Source organism: Eucalyptus grandis, chromosome 9, assembly GCF_016545825.1.
Source record: "Eucalyptus grandis isolate ANBG69807.140 chromosome 9, ASM1654582v1, whole genome shotgun sequence".
In the NCBI taxonomy this organism is placed as follows: domain Eukaryota; kingdom Viridiplantae; phylum Streptophyta; class Magnoliopsida; order Myrtales; family Myrtaceae; genus Eucalyptus; species Eucalyptus grandis.
This window is the reverse complement of record NC_052620.1, coordinates 11,933,726-11,948,233: the sequence shown is the minus strand read 5'-3', so window position 1 is coordinate 11,948,233 and position 14,508 is coordinate 11,933,726. Positions and strand designations below refer to the sequence as shown.

Genomic DNA, 14,508 nt, shown 5'->3' with positions numbered 1-14,508 from the left:
TATAGGGTGTAAGGGAGTTGGGCGGTGGCTATTAGGTGCTCAGGCAGTGACATGGCGGCAGTGGTAGCCTCGGGGCTTCTAGGGGGATCAAACCAAAGAAGAAATAAAGGAGAGGGAGTTGCTGTGGTGGCCAGACAGTGGCTTCCTCAGCTTCAAAGCTCGGGTACGGTGATGGAAACGACGTGTGGAGGGCGGTGCGGCATCGGGGTACAAAGGACGGTCGCCGATAAGGGAAAAACAATAGGAAAATGAGAGAAAAAGCTTGAGATGGAAGCGAAAATGGGGATGAGGGTTTTGGTTAAGCCAAAAAGGGAGAGAGAGGATGAGCTCAAACATTTTAATTAAGAAAAATTAGAGAAAATGAGTGATGGGAAGAAGGTGGCCAACGGTGGAGAGAGGAAGAGAGGAGAGAGAGTGAGAGGTCAAGTCCCATTAATGCCCATTAAGGCTGCGTTTGTTATTGTTTTTTTTTTTTTAAAAACAATTTTCTGTTTTTTTTTGTTTCTGAAACAAAAAAGGAACAAAATGTATTTATTTGCATTTTTGTTCCAAAATTATTTTTTTTATTCCCGTAAACATATTTGAAAAAACAAGAAAAAAAAAAAAACTGTTTCTTGTTTCTAGAACAAAATTTAGAAACACTTCTCTCTTTTTTCTTTTTCTTTTCTTCTTATTTTTTCTTCCTTTTTCTTTGGCCGGTCGCCGGCCTCGGCCATGGCCGGCGACCGGCCGTCGAGGGTCGACAATGCCATCGAGGGCCGGTGACCTCGTCGGAGCATCGCCGGCCCCCGGCGAGGCCGAGCGTCGCCGACCCCTAGCGAGGCCGACCTCGAGCTAGGCTAGGCGAGCTCGATCTCGCCCAAATCTGGCGAGGCTGCCAAGGCCCTCGTCGGCCGGTCATCGGCCATGACCAAGGTCGGCGACCAGCCAAAAGAAGAAAAAAGAAAAAAAGGAAAAGGAAATAAGAAAATAAGAAAGAAAATAGAAAAATAAAATAAAAAAATATTAAAAGAAATAAAAAAAATTATACAAATTTACCAAACGTGTTTCTGTTTATTTTTTATTCCAAAGGTGGCCTCTTGAACAAATTTACAAACGCTAGATTATTTTGTTCAAAAATTGTTCTCCCAAGGATCCTTGAACACTTTTTTATTTCTATTTCTTAGAACAATTTTTAAACAAAAATGTTACCAAACGCGTCCTAAATTTCTTGGACTCATTTCCATCAAAGGTGGCCTCTTGAATGAGCAAAAATCTAACCATTATTGAGAAGATTCGAGCACTTGAGTACATAAGTTTAAACTAGACTAGATAGGCTTAATATAGGTGGCTTGCCTCATGCTTTTGGACGCCCATTTCATGCATGTGCTACCCCCTCCATTGTCCGATTCCATCATTGCCCTTTTGTCCTTAGTCAAAAGAAATGGCATATCGATTATTTCACCAAAATTGTGCACTATTCATGTACTTGAAAGCAAATTGATACAAAAATTTAGCGGTGATGGACCTAATTGGGTTAGAAGAAGAGCCCATAGCCCTCATGGGCTGCTCACTCAACTTGGGCGTGGGCCCAATTGGGCCTAGCTCCGCAAGCTTTGGTCTATTGGGCCGCCAAACATGGGCTTGGGCCTATTCAGGTCCTCGCTCGTGCCCGTTCCCAACTCTTTGAATTTTTGCGTCCCTTCAATCAAAAATTGAATTTCCACCCTAAAGTAGCAATTCCGATGCTTTCGTGGTTTCTCGATCCTCAAGGTAATTCCGTCTGAAAATTGTTCACTGATATAATCCCATTCTGAAAATCAAGATCAAAACGAGAATGTCACACAAAGTGTGGCCAAGTATCTTGAGTAAAGCTAAGAAGTCCAATTGTGGGGAAAGGTGAGTGTTCATCCAAGCGCCTCATCAAAATATAGAGAAATTCACATTTTTGCATTATTCTCAACTTGGTAACGTTTAGGGATAAGGACATGAGCAGTTCCTAAACTTTAATCCGATGTGTAATTTGGTCCATAAACCTTTAAATTGTTCAATGTGATCCTTACACTTTAACTCAATGTACAATATAGTTCTCGAATTTTTAATTTGTTCGATGTAATTTGTGAACTTTTGATACATATTTAATATAATTCATGGACTATATGAAAATGGTCAATGTAATCCCTCCATCAATTCAAGACCCGAGACTACATATATAGTTCAGGGACTGTAATAAACATGTACTAAAAGTTTATAGACCACATCGAACGAATTAAAAGTTTATGGCACACATTACACATTGGGTTAAAGTTTAGATAGCACATTGAACAATTACAAGTTCATGGACCAAATTACACATTAAGCTAAAGTTTATGGATCATTTTTGTCATTTTTCTTAATGTTTATATAGACACAAAGTTAGGACTTCTCTTTTAAGCACAAAATTCTTTAGTTACCTAAATTGAACCCATAAGATGTATCTTATATTTATTAAGAGGAAATCAGCCTTTCTTTCCCATGTGATTTAAATTTTGATAATAAAGAGTTCAATCACTCTTCAAGTTTGCTCCACTAAATCAAGATCTCCTAATTTAAAATGCATAAAACATTTTGGAATTTCGGCCAATTAAGGGCTTATTCCAATTTTCACTTTATTGGCTTAGTTTAATTAATCCACTTAAGCTCAAAAGCCCCTTGTAATTATATGGGCTTAATCAATATTCTCCTAATACTTAAAAGCAATTAACTAATATATTTGTATTAGGGCCGAGTTGGCCCCTAATTTTTCTGTGTAATAAATATTCAAATGGGTTGTCAAAATTTAAGTATATAATATTGTGTTAAGAGGCGTGACTTTAGTAGTGCATCTTTTAAAGGTGTTGTACTTTGACTATAATTGATTAATACATTTGACAAAACCTATTACGGATTATGTGACTATATGAATAACGAAAACCTATAGGGTATAATGTTATTGCAGAGTTGTTACCAACGTTTATGGTTATACCATCGAAATTTCCGCAATACAAAACTTGTCCTTATGAAAATAATAATAATAATGTTGCTGCTACTATTTTATACGCGATTTATTTGAATTGTTAATGCAATTATAAATTTGACATATTAATGTTGGAAAAAGAAAGTGAGGAGGCAAAAGAAAGTACTTGATTTTAAGAGAAAGAAAAAAAAGGTGGGATTTCTATTAATTTATCCTATTAGATAAATTTTTAACGCCTAGATTTTTCACAGTGAATTCTGCTCTGAAAAGTGCAGTAGCTCGAGCTCTCTCCCCCGCCGCTCCCGTCCCCGTACCTCCGGCGAGAAGCCATAGCACAGAGAGAGAAGACAGAGAGAGACAGCGTCGGCGTGGCCTGAGGATGAGACGGGAGTTGCTGTTCCGAAGCTTGGTCGGAACGACAGCCTCTCCCACCCGCCACTAGCGTAAGTCTCCGCTCTCGAGCTCTATCGATCCCTTCTTTAACTTTCCCAAGATCGTTGGAAAACTGCAGTTTCTCTGGAGATTTCCTGGAAAACAGAGGAAAAATTCGATCTTGAAGGTAATTTCCGGGTTTCCCTCGATTCTTTTGGGCAAGAAATCGTTGCAACGTAGGGTTTTTGTTCTCAAGAATGTGTCGAGAATGCTAAAGATTCCGTCGCTGAGTGCAAGATCGTAGATTTATGCGACCCTTGATCGTGCCCTCGGCTTGGATTGTATATAAGGCTTATGTTCTATAGAATTGTTAGCATTTAGTGCTGTGGGATAGGAAATAAGGTCTCTCAATGAATAGCAACAGTGGAATTAAAAGTACTGCGTTTGGGAATTCTGGGGTTGTCAACCAGCAGCCAGCCCATCTCCGTCCACAGTCGCAGCCTCAGACACATGGCGGGTCTCATTTTACTGGCCACTTCAAGTTGTCCGAGCCCCAGGCTCATGTACTTGGTCAGGGGCATGCACAAGCGCAAGCCCCTCACGGTAAATTCCAATCTCAGTTTCATAATCACAATGCTGGTAATGCTGGTGTTGGCAATGTCAATGCATCTTCGCCGCCTGTGGCTACGCCTGGTACCGGAAGTGGGAAGCGCGCTGGCCAGAAGCCGCCTTCTCGGCCCCCAGGGTCATCTAATGTCGCCGCTGCTTCGCTGTTGAAAACGATGGAGTTAACTCCAACCGGTCCTAGGAAGAAGAGGAAGCTTCCTGAGAACCAACTGCCTGGTAAGGTGGCTGCACCGTTGCCTGAATCTGCTATCTACACTAAGTTACTTGAGTATGAGGTAAGAGTGGACGCCCTTTTGTCAAGGAAGAAGATTGAGATTCAAGAGGCACTTAGGAACCCTTCTCGCTTCCAGAAAACGCTTAGGATATATGTTTTCAACACATTTTCGAATCAAACTCCAACGACTTCAGAGAACACAGTTGTAGAGCCACCATCATGGTCACTTAAGATTATTGGATGGATATTAGAAGATGGTAAAGATCCTGTTGTGGGCGGAACGATTCAGAAGGCAGGTCTGTCGCGCCCCAAATTTTCGTCTTTCTTCAAGAAAATTACCATTTACTTGGACAAAACTCTCTATCCAGATAACCATGTAATCTTATGGGATACTCTGAGGTCTCCTTCTCTGCATGAGGGATTTGAGGTCAAAAGAAATGGGGACAAGGAATTCACTGTGCAAATAAGATTAGACATGAACTACGTGCCCGAAAAGTTCAAGCTTTCACCAGCTTTATCAGATGTTGTTGGTCTTGAGGTATCTACACGGCCCAGAGTTTTGGAAGCAATTTGGCACTATGTTAAGACCAGGAACCTGCAGAGCTCAGGTGATCCATCCTTCTTCACGTGTGATCCGCCACTCCAAAAAGTATTTGGAGATGAGAAGATGAAGTTCGTCATGGTTCCGCAGAAGTTGTCACAGCACTTGACTCCTCCACAACCCATTCACTTGGAGCACAGGATCAAGCTTTCCGGTAGTTCTCCTGCCGGAACTACTTGTTGTGATGTGTTGATGGATTTGCCTATCCCATTGGAAAAGGAGATGTCTGCATTTTTGGCAAATATCGAGAAGCATCAAGAGATTGATTCTTGTGACAAGAAGATCATTTCCACAATTAAAGAGATCCATAGGCATCGGCAGAGACGCTCATTCTTTCTTGGGTTCAGTCAGTCACCAGCTGAATTCGTCAATGCGTTGATTGCTTCTCAAAGTAGAGACTTGAAGCTTGCGGCGGGAGATGCGAGCCATATTGTGGACAAAGAACATCATCCTGACTTCTATAACCAATCTTGGTGAGTTTGTTTACTTTTCTTGTCCATTGTATATGTATACATCCCATGGAGGCGATATGGAGTACAGTGAAATACAGACAGACAGATAGAAGTACTTTATAGTGCATTTTGAATGAGAAGCTAATTTTTTCTCTAGACTGGATATATCGTGGTATTTTACATGAATGCCCTGTTTGATCAAGCAACACCTGCTTTCTGAGCTTCTTGTAGCCTAAATAATAAATTGCTCAGTAATAACATTACATAATCGAAGGCACGGAGTGAGTATCATAAAAATTGTAAACTTTGCTGTGAAATCTGATCAATGGACCAACTTGTCTGATGGGTTGTCTTGGATTTTTGTCGGATCTTTTCTCCTCTAGATGGTGATTGTTCTGAAAATTCATTATGCCTAATGAGCTTTGTAATCATGTTGAATTTATGAGAAAATATCGGGCAAATCCAATCAATTATGGGGATATTCCTTACATGTCAATGATGGATTGCTGTAGCTCATTATTTCACTTCTGACTTCTTTGAGACCCTGTCAATGTTGATTGTTCACCATATCTGTCATCCTGTAAGGAGTTCAAAACCATTAATTGTCAGATAATTAGAACGAGAACTTTTTTTTTTTAATAATGCTGTGAATCGGATTCTGGTTTTACTGCGTTTCGCAGTTTGCTATATGTCTCATATTGTACTTTTTAGCTAGTCATTCCTGTCTCAATCTTTTCTTCTGTGATGTGATTCTAACTGTTCATGTTTTAGACAATGTATTGCCAAAGAGACTTTCTTGTTTTGTTAGAATTATGCCTTAATCACTTTCCGGTTGTAATTACAGGGCTGAGGATGCTGTCATTCGTTATTTGAACCGCAAGTGTGCTGTAACTGACACTCCTGGAAGCAGCTGAACCAAATAGGATTTTACTGTCTTGATATATTAATGAAGAAGCTGCAGACATGGAGATTTTATTGTCTTGATATATCAATGAAGAAGCTGCAGACATGGGGAGAGAGAGAGAGAGAGAGAGAGAGAGAGGGATGATTCTATATATTGGAGAAGGCATTGCCTTGTGTTTTTGCTTGATGATTCTATATATTGGATAAGGCATTGCCTTGTGTTTTTGCTTTGCTGTTGCACCGTGATTTATGGATCTCCCGGATTAGGATTTAGACAAACAGTGATTTTGTCCGGAGCATCTTGTAATGAAATATTTGTTCTTAGAAGAAAGGGGAGTTCCTTCGCCTGCAGTGCAGATAGCACTTATAAACAGGATTGCAAACTTCATAAATGAATTGAATTACGTGAGTTAGTCCTGCTAATCTCTCTCTCTCTCTCTCTCTCTCTCTCTCTCCAATGTTTCTGCTTATTAAGCAAGCACATTCCTCAACGTTGACCCTGTTCGAACTTATGGTGTGCGATTGTCTGCATACTGTTGTTGGGGAAGTTCAGATCAAATTTTCCCAGTGCTTTGCCTGCAATGAGGCTCTTAAGTCCTAATTTTGCCCATGGTTTTAGACCTTGCATTGAAGCTTTCTTTTTCTCCTTTTCTTTATCTTTTTGAGTTTTCCATGGTTGTCATGCCATGTGCGAATGCGGCGCACTTCTCCAACTGTGGTTCATGGGCTTGTGATGAAGTTTAAGTAGCTGATCACGGGGTCAAGATCTGCTCTCTGTTCTTCTGCACTCTTCTAAAAACTATTGACCTTGTTAGGGAAATGCTGGGGAAGTCACCAGTGAAGTTGACTGCACCCATATTGGATCCTGGGTTGAACTGAACTATGCACCTAACCTTTTGGGTCTCTCTGCAATTCAGTTTCTCTACAAGACACAGAAATTTAGGTCCCATATAGTTAGGTTGATGAGGGCATTACTGTACTAATCCTCTTCTTCCGTACCGAATGTTCCAATCCACTACAGACCATTCTCTTCAGAGGCTTCGAGGACCAAGAGTTGCAATCATTTGAAAGTTGATGAGAGGGATCTCTCAGTAGACCGTCCAGTGCAATGCGGTTGGCCTACCCATCTTGTGTGGACGAATCACCGGGCAACAAAGCATTTGTTAGTCGGCGGAAGGAACATAAAGGAGAAGCCACCACCAAATTTGTCCTCTGTCTATGATTGTAACAAATTTCATAAGAGCTATGATTGATATTAGTAGTAGTACGACCCATCTGCACAAAAAGTAAGAAGAGAACACATTATTGTGATTGTCCATATTTAATGATGAGACGCTTTCAATAAAGAAAACTATTAATATCATAAAAAACTTAAAATTAATATACTTGTGATAATTTACACTCTGTTAGATTTCGCTAAATTAGATTAATATTGCGAAATGTCAAAACCGGTACACATATGACAAACAAAAAATAAAATCCAAAACTTGTACATCCATTGATTGTCATATGCTACTCAACTCAGTAATTTGATTGTACAATTTAATGGAAATTAACGAAGGGTGAATTTGCTATAGGTGTACTAGTTTGAAGTTTTTTGGGGATAAAAAAAATAATTCAAAGTAAATTTATCATGAGTATATCGGTTTAAAGATTTTCATGGTATTAACCCACCAAAAAAGAATTAAGGAAAAAAAAACATATTAGACAAATCTAGAATATGACCAAAGGGAGCGGAATTAAAAAAAGAAAAAGAAAAAGAAAAGACTTCCATGGATTGATTTTTGCGGTAGATGCATGCATCAAAGAAATATGGACATAATAGATGATTTCTATATGATATAAGTCAAAACAGAATCATTCATTTATATCGGGAAATATTGTCAAATAATTTGTGATACCTAATGCAAGTCAATCATCTATCGAAGGGTAACTGGAGATAATTTAATCTTGAATTGTAGATAATCCTAGTAAAGTAAATTAATATCTTATCGAAGAGGTAATCCCCAAAAGTAAATAACATTATGTAAGAAAATGAAAACAGCCACACCGCTCTTAAAAGAAATCGAAAGTCTCAAGCTGGGCTCCTTGAATGTTGGAACACTGGGCCAAGCCCATCCACAGAGATTGGAAGCTCTATGTTTTTTTTTTTTTTTGGTCGATAAGAACTGACATTTACTAGATTAACTCGAGTCTTACATAATATCGATGGAGAAAGATCGGTGCATAAAATATTCCAGAGAGGAAACGGAGGAGAAGAGAGCCAATTAGTTGGTAGAGTGTTGAGACGATGATTCCGGGCGATCCAATCCGTTGCGGCATTTGCTTGGCGTGGGCAATAGATAACCGTAAGATTTTTATTTTGGGCTAGCCCATTCCTGCATCGCTGGATGACTTCTTTTAGGTTCCATGGAGGTTCGGCCCGGCCCATCACCATTTCAACAATTGCGTAACAGTCGCTTTTGATGAAACACAGTTCAGTTCGACTTCCAGAGTTCTCCCCGTGCGGCATCTTTAGTTCGTGGGTGTGCGATATCCCTTGGAGAATCGCCTCTGCTTCAGCTTCACTTGCCGAAGAAACCCTAGCGGTGGCCGCGAAGCCGTTGTGGGTTCTTCCTTCTGAGTCGCGCATCACTCCTGCGACCGAACAGAGGAATTCGCCTTCTCTCCATGCCGCATCTACGTTGAGTTTCAGATCTGTCCCTGCAGGAGGCTTCCAGTGAACAGGTTTGTCTCGATTGGGTTTCCTTTCGCTTCGATTTGGTTTTCTTCTGCTGAACGAAAGTTGCTGGTCCTGTGCTGTGATCAACAGATCTTCTGGTCTGGGTGCTTTCTGTCGAAAAATCCAGCTATTTCTCATCTTCCAAACGTTCCACAAGACCATACTAGTAAGCGCTGGGTCAGGTGAGTCTTGATCTGTTCGGAAAGCGTTAACCAGCCACTGATCTGTTCTGTTGATGTTGTGTGTTGGTCTGATTTTCGTGAACACCGGGTCTTTCCAGAGTTTCTTGGTCCATTTGCATAAAAACAGTAGATGCTCTATGGTTTCTGGACTTGTATTGCAGAGCGGACATAGGGGATCGCTGACGATTTTCCTTGTGTGTAGGTTTTCTCTCGTTGGGAGGGCGTTTTGGCATATGCTCCAGAGGAAAGATCGGACCTTTGGTGGCACATCAAGCCTCCAGATTTGAGTCCATAAGGTGCGTGGTGGTTGATATGAGCACGAGGGCCGATTGTAATCTGTTTTACTTGTATTCATGATTGCTCTGTTGTATCCACTCTTGACGGAGTATTGCCCTGTACTGTTCCCCATCCATATGAGCATGTCTGGCTGTGGTTGTTGGCTTAAGGGAACTGCTAGAATTTCTTTGGCAACATTCTCTTCGTACAGTTGATGGATGAGGTGTTGTTTCCATTGTCTGGATTCTGCATTGATCAATTCCGATACTAGAGTAGGTTCTGTTTGATTTACTTCCCCGCCAATTACTCCTTGTGAGAGCCATCTGTCTTCTTTAATTCGAATAGAGTTGCCATCTCCTACTGACCATTTAGTGTTGGTCTTTATGGTGTCTCTGCCGAGGAGGAGGCTATGCCAACCCCATGATGGTCGGTGTCCCTTTGAAGCTGTCCAGATGTCACCGTGGGGGAAATAGATCCCTTTCAACACTTTGCTCCATAGATCTGATGGGGAGGTGGCAAGTCGCCATGCTTGCTTGCCTAACATGGCCCTATTAATGGTGAGCAGATCTTTAAACCCGAGGCCGCCTTCATCTTTTCGAGTTTTCAGGACTTCCCATCTTTTCCAATGCATTCCTCTTTAGCATCTCCGTTCTGCCACCAAAATGACGCAATGCGTTGTTCTATGGCTCTACAGATGGACATAGGCAGCTTGAAGATAGACATTGCATAGGTAGGTATGGATTGCACAACACTCTTGATTAGCACTTCCTTACCTGCTTTTGTCAATAATTTTTCCTTCCAACCTGTTAACTTTGCATTTACTCTGGCCAGGATCCACGAAAACAGCTCTTTTTTGGAATGACCCCACTCGGTAGGTATACCCAGGTACTTCCCTATTTTCTGTAGAATAGGTACTCTCAGTTGTGTTGCCAAGTTGTGTTTCAATGCTTCTGGACAATTGCCACTGAAAAAAACCCCTGATTTATTTAGATTAATTGCCTATCCTGTAGCGTAGCAATATTGACTGAGTATTTGGGCAAGATTTTGACACTCTGTCAAGTTTCCATCCAGAAAGAATATCGCATCATCGGCAAACATTAGATGTGATAATTTGGGACAATTTCTGGTTAACTGTATGCCTTTGAGTGTTCCATCTTGCTAATGCTTTTTCATCATCCAGGTTAACACATTGGATATCAAAATGAATATATAAGGTGAGAGTGGGTCACCTTGTCTGAGGCCTCGTGAAGGATGGAAAAAGGAGGTAGGTTCTCCATTGATTTTCACGCTATAAGTGACTGTGGATATGCATTGCATGATTAGGGAGACCCACTTGGCATGAAACCCCATTTGCAGCATGACATCCCTCACAAAATCCCATTCTATTCTATCATATGCTTTCTGCATATCAAGCTTCAGAACATCCTGATGTTTTTTCCTGTTTTTTGTTGTTCGCAGGTGGTGCAGAACTTCCTGGACGATGAAGATGTTATCCTGAATTTGCCTTCCTGAAACAAACGCTCCCTGCTCTGGTTCAATGATAAGTGGCAGCCACTTCTTAAGTCTGTTTGCCAATAGTTTTGAAATGACTTTATAACTGAAATTGCACAGGCTAATGGGTCTAAATTGGCTGATATTTTCAGGGCTTTTAACTTTTGGGATCAGCACAATATGGGCCTGATTTAGTCGATTGTCCAGAACACCCTTCTGGAAAAAGTCTTGTACTAGGCGAGCCGATCATCTTTGATGCGTTCCCGGGATTGTTGGTAGAAGGTGCCATTGAAACCATCGGGGCCGAGCCTTGAAAGCTCCCGGTTGAAAAACAACATGGATTTCTTCCGGGAAGGTACGCCACCGCTTCATCATTAATATTCTCAGTGTTATCGGGGAGGGGCATTGATGTAGGATAGGTTGATAGTATCGGGACCCTTCGGTCCTGTATAGGTGCTCATAGTAAGATTGGATATGTTGCTGTAACATCCGGGGTTCTCTACACCAACTTTTATCCTCTAATTGCAACATTGTGATTCGATTTTGTTGCCTCCTGTTGACTGTTGTAGCATGGAAAAACCGAGTGTTACTCGTCTCCCCAATGCAACCATTTGATGCGTGACCTCATTCCCTTAACTTCTTCCCGCCTTCTCAATGTATCTATTTGATTGATGATTTGCACTTGCCGCTTTGTCGTGTGCTTTTCTATTTGATTCGTTAGTCTTTGCCGTGAGGGTTTGGTTAAGCTGTTTGATTTGTGTGTAAGCATTTGCGAACTTCTCTCTGCTCCATTTGAGTAATTGTTGTGATGTCCTCACTAGTTTCTCTGCAAAATGGGGAGTTGGAGTTGTTTTTTCTGCCCATATTTGCTGAATGAGTTCGTGATACTCGCATGTTCTGTCCGACTTCCGGTTTGAACATTTCTTCCTTGTCTTTACTCCAGGGTGCAGTCGAAGGATTAAGGGGCTATGGTCTGACCCGATTGCTGGAAGGGCTTGTACTTCTGCTGCATGAAAGGTAACTCTCCACTCAAGGGAACAGAGCACTCGATCTAGTCGTTTCTTTACTAAGTCAGCCCGTTCTCTTTTATTTGTCCATGTGTATGCGCATCCATGACTGTCGACATCCATCAGAGATAGATCATTAATCATGTTTCTGAAAGCTGTGATTCGTCTATTATCTGCTTTTTTTTTCCCAACTTTCTCCCAGACATACAATATCTCATTGAAATCTCCCATGCAGATCCATGGTTGGGAAGCTGGAGGTTTCAAGGTTCCCAACTCTTGCCATAAAGCCAGACGCTCTCCAAAATCTGTAGATGCGTGAACAAAGGTAATCTGCATACCTTGTTTACTATCCGGGTCAATGCACTGCACATCTATAAATTGCTTTGAGCTTGCTTGCACCCTCAAGTCGATTTCCTCTTGCCACATGATTGCCAATCCCCCCGCTATGCCTGTTGGATCCACCAAGTAAAGTTTCTGGAATTTGAGTTTTCTACGAATCCTTTCTACCATCGTTGCTTTATTTTTCGTCTCCATAATAAAGAGTAAGTTAGGCCTTTCATGAGCTGTTAAAGCTCTTAATTCTGAATTGTCAGGGGGTTGCCCAGCCCCTGACAATTCCAGCTCACAATTTTCATGGTTTGTGTGGTGGCTTATTAGGGCTAGCCACCAAAGCCCATACTTTGTCATCTTGAATCAGATTCACTGGTGTTTCCAGTAGGTCTACATCATCTAGAAGGAAAGATGATTTTTCTGGCATACATTTCTGTTTTTTGGCCTTTTGTACTTTCATTGTCTTCTTACTGCTTTTCCCAACTTTTAATAGCAAGGGGTTTTGAGTTTCAGGGCATATCACCTGTTTTCCGCGGTCTCGGTCTTGTGCTGCCATAGGTGTAGGTGCTGAAGTTATCATTTGTTCTGAGCTGCTGTCTGATCTCTTTTTTGTGCAAGCTACTATTTGCATGGTTGAGGCTGGATCAAGCTCAATGGGGTTCATTTCATTCGTTTTAAGTGGTGGTTCAGGTACTATTTCCTCCACTACATCTTCCTCCTCCATTTTTCCATAGAAAACGTCCCAATAAGGACTGTGGTCGCTGGTTTCAGCCTTCAACCAGGGACCGTATGATCCTTTTTTGTTCATTGCCCAGGGCGACGTTGCATATGGTATTTCTAAGCACCGCCAGTTGCATAGTGACCGATTCTCGCCATAAGAGTAGCAAGGTAATGTGGAGCCGCTCGTATTTGAATTCCACCTGCCATTTGTTACCGATATCCCGGATAGCTCCTGATTTCAAAGGTGAAGCCAAGTCTATCTCAACTCGACTCGACCTCCTCTCGTTACGCAATTGTTGTTGTGTCCGGTTGGACTTCTATTACTTTTCCTATCCTTTTCCCCAGGTCGTTGAACACTGTCTCTAATCTCCAACCAGGGGGAACCCCTTCAATGCGAACCCAGAAAGCTGCCTTAGTAAAATCATAGCAATGCTCAGGGATTTCTGGGAGACACTGCTGCAGAACAAGCAAATTTGTTGAGTATGACCAAGGTGAGTTCTTCATTATTCGCTGTTTTTCCTCCTCCGTTGGAAATACAAATGTGAAGTGCCCCGGTTCCTTCTGTGAGCAGTTTACCCCTTCTGATTTCCATGCCTTCTTCATTGTAGTTATGAAGGCCGGATAATTCACATTTGGTTTGGAGAACAATTTTCCAAAAAGAGTACGCTTACATTCCTCCAGTTTCTGTTGGGGAATTTCATCAGACACTTCAACTACGTCGTCCTCAGACCATAGGTGCCCAAGACTTTTACATAAAGCAGCCACTCTCATTTCGTTTTCTTCTTTACTCTCCATTTGCACTAATCTCCAAAACTTATGTAGGGCTCGGGTCTTGGCTTACCAGCTATTGGAGATTACACAGCTCCAAGTTTGACATACAACGAACTTCAACCACACCATTCGGATCTGCCATACAGCAAACTTCCGGAAAGCCGAGGCTGATTGTTGGATTGATGCTTAATGCGAAAATTTTCCAATATGATTTGGATGTGGTTATTAATATGTAATTGATATGTACCGTGGGCTCAACTTGTAGTTATGTTTCTATTTGTACCGTGATTGAACTTAATCACTTTATAATTACATACCACGTAGGCCTAATTAGGGTCAAGTCAAGTCGCCATAAACATTTTTATCTTTATTTTTTCTTGAACTCTAAAGATCAACATAGTATCATAACAGAAAAACACATCGAATTCTTCAACATTCCTACCCTAAATCCACGCTCTCTTGCTCCTATCTCTTTCTCAATAATGTCCAATGCATCTCCAATTTTTTCTTCTCTACAATCTCGTTACCCATGTCTTCTATCTCTGTTAATCCCAATTCCAAGTCACCTCTTCTCAACGTTGCGCCCATTTACACCTCTTCTACAACCTTAGCTGTTGCTCCGATTCCTACTGCACCAACTTCAACCATGCACTTAGCCTCACCGCCTCTTGTTTTTGCCAACACCACAAGTCTCGTTTCCATAAAGGTTAATGTGGACGATAATCTTTAGTGGAAATGTCAATTTGAGTTTATTCTAATCTGCAAAGATTTGCTAGGTCATGTGAATGGGTCCTTATCCGTGTCCATTGAAGCTTGTTAGTAATCACAATCGCATTATGGTAGTCAATCCCTCTTATTTCATGTTG

General features: G+C 41.3%; 2 protein-coding genes across 2 annotated transcripts; one reads left to right on the top strand and one right to left on the bottom strand.

Annotated features, from left to right (window-relative positions):
• The first annotated feature begins 3,219 nt into the window (after positions 1-3,219).
• Positions 3,220-6,563, top strand: LOC104418309 (SWI/SNF complex component SNF12 homolog). The gene is made up of 2 exons (XM_010029611.3): positions 3,220-5,261; positions 6,085-6,563. The coding sequence occupies exons 1-2, from the start codon at positions 3,757-3,759 to the stop codon at positions 6,152-6,154; spliced, it is 1,575 nt and encodes a 524-aa protein (XP_010027913.2). The 5' UTR covers positions 3,220-3,756; the 3' UTR covers positions 6,155-6,563.
• A 6,593-nt stretch (positions 6,564-13,156) lies between these two features.
• LOC120288391 lies at positions 13,157-13,666 on the bottom strand. The gene has a single exon (XM_039302344.1). The coding sequence runs from the start codon at positions 13,664-13,666 to the stop codon at positions 13,157-13,159; it is 510 nt and encodes a 169-aa protein (XP_039158278.1).
• Positions 13,667-14,508: the final 842 nt, after the last annotated feature.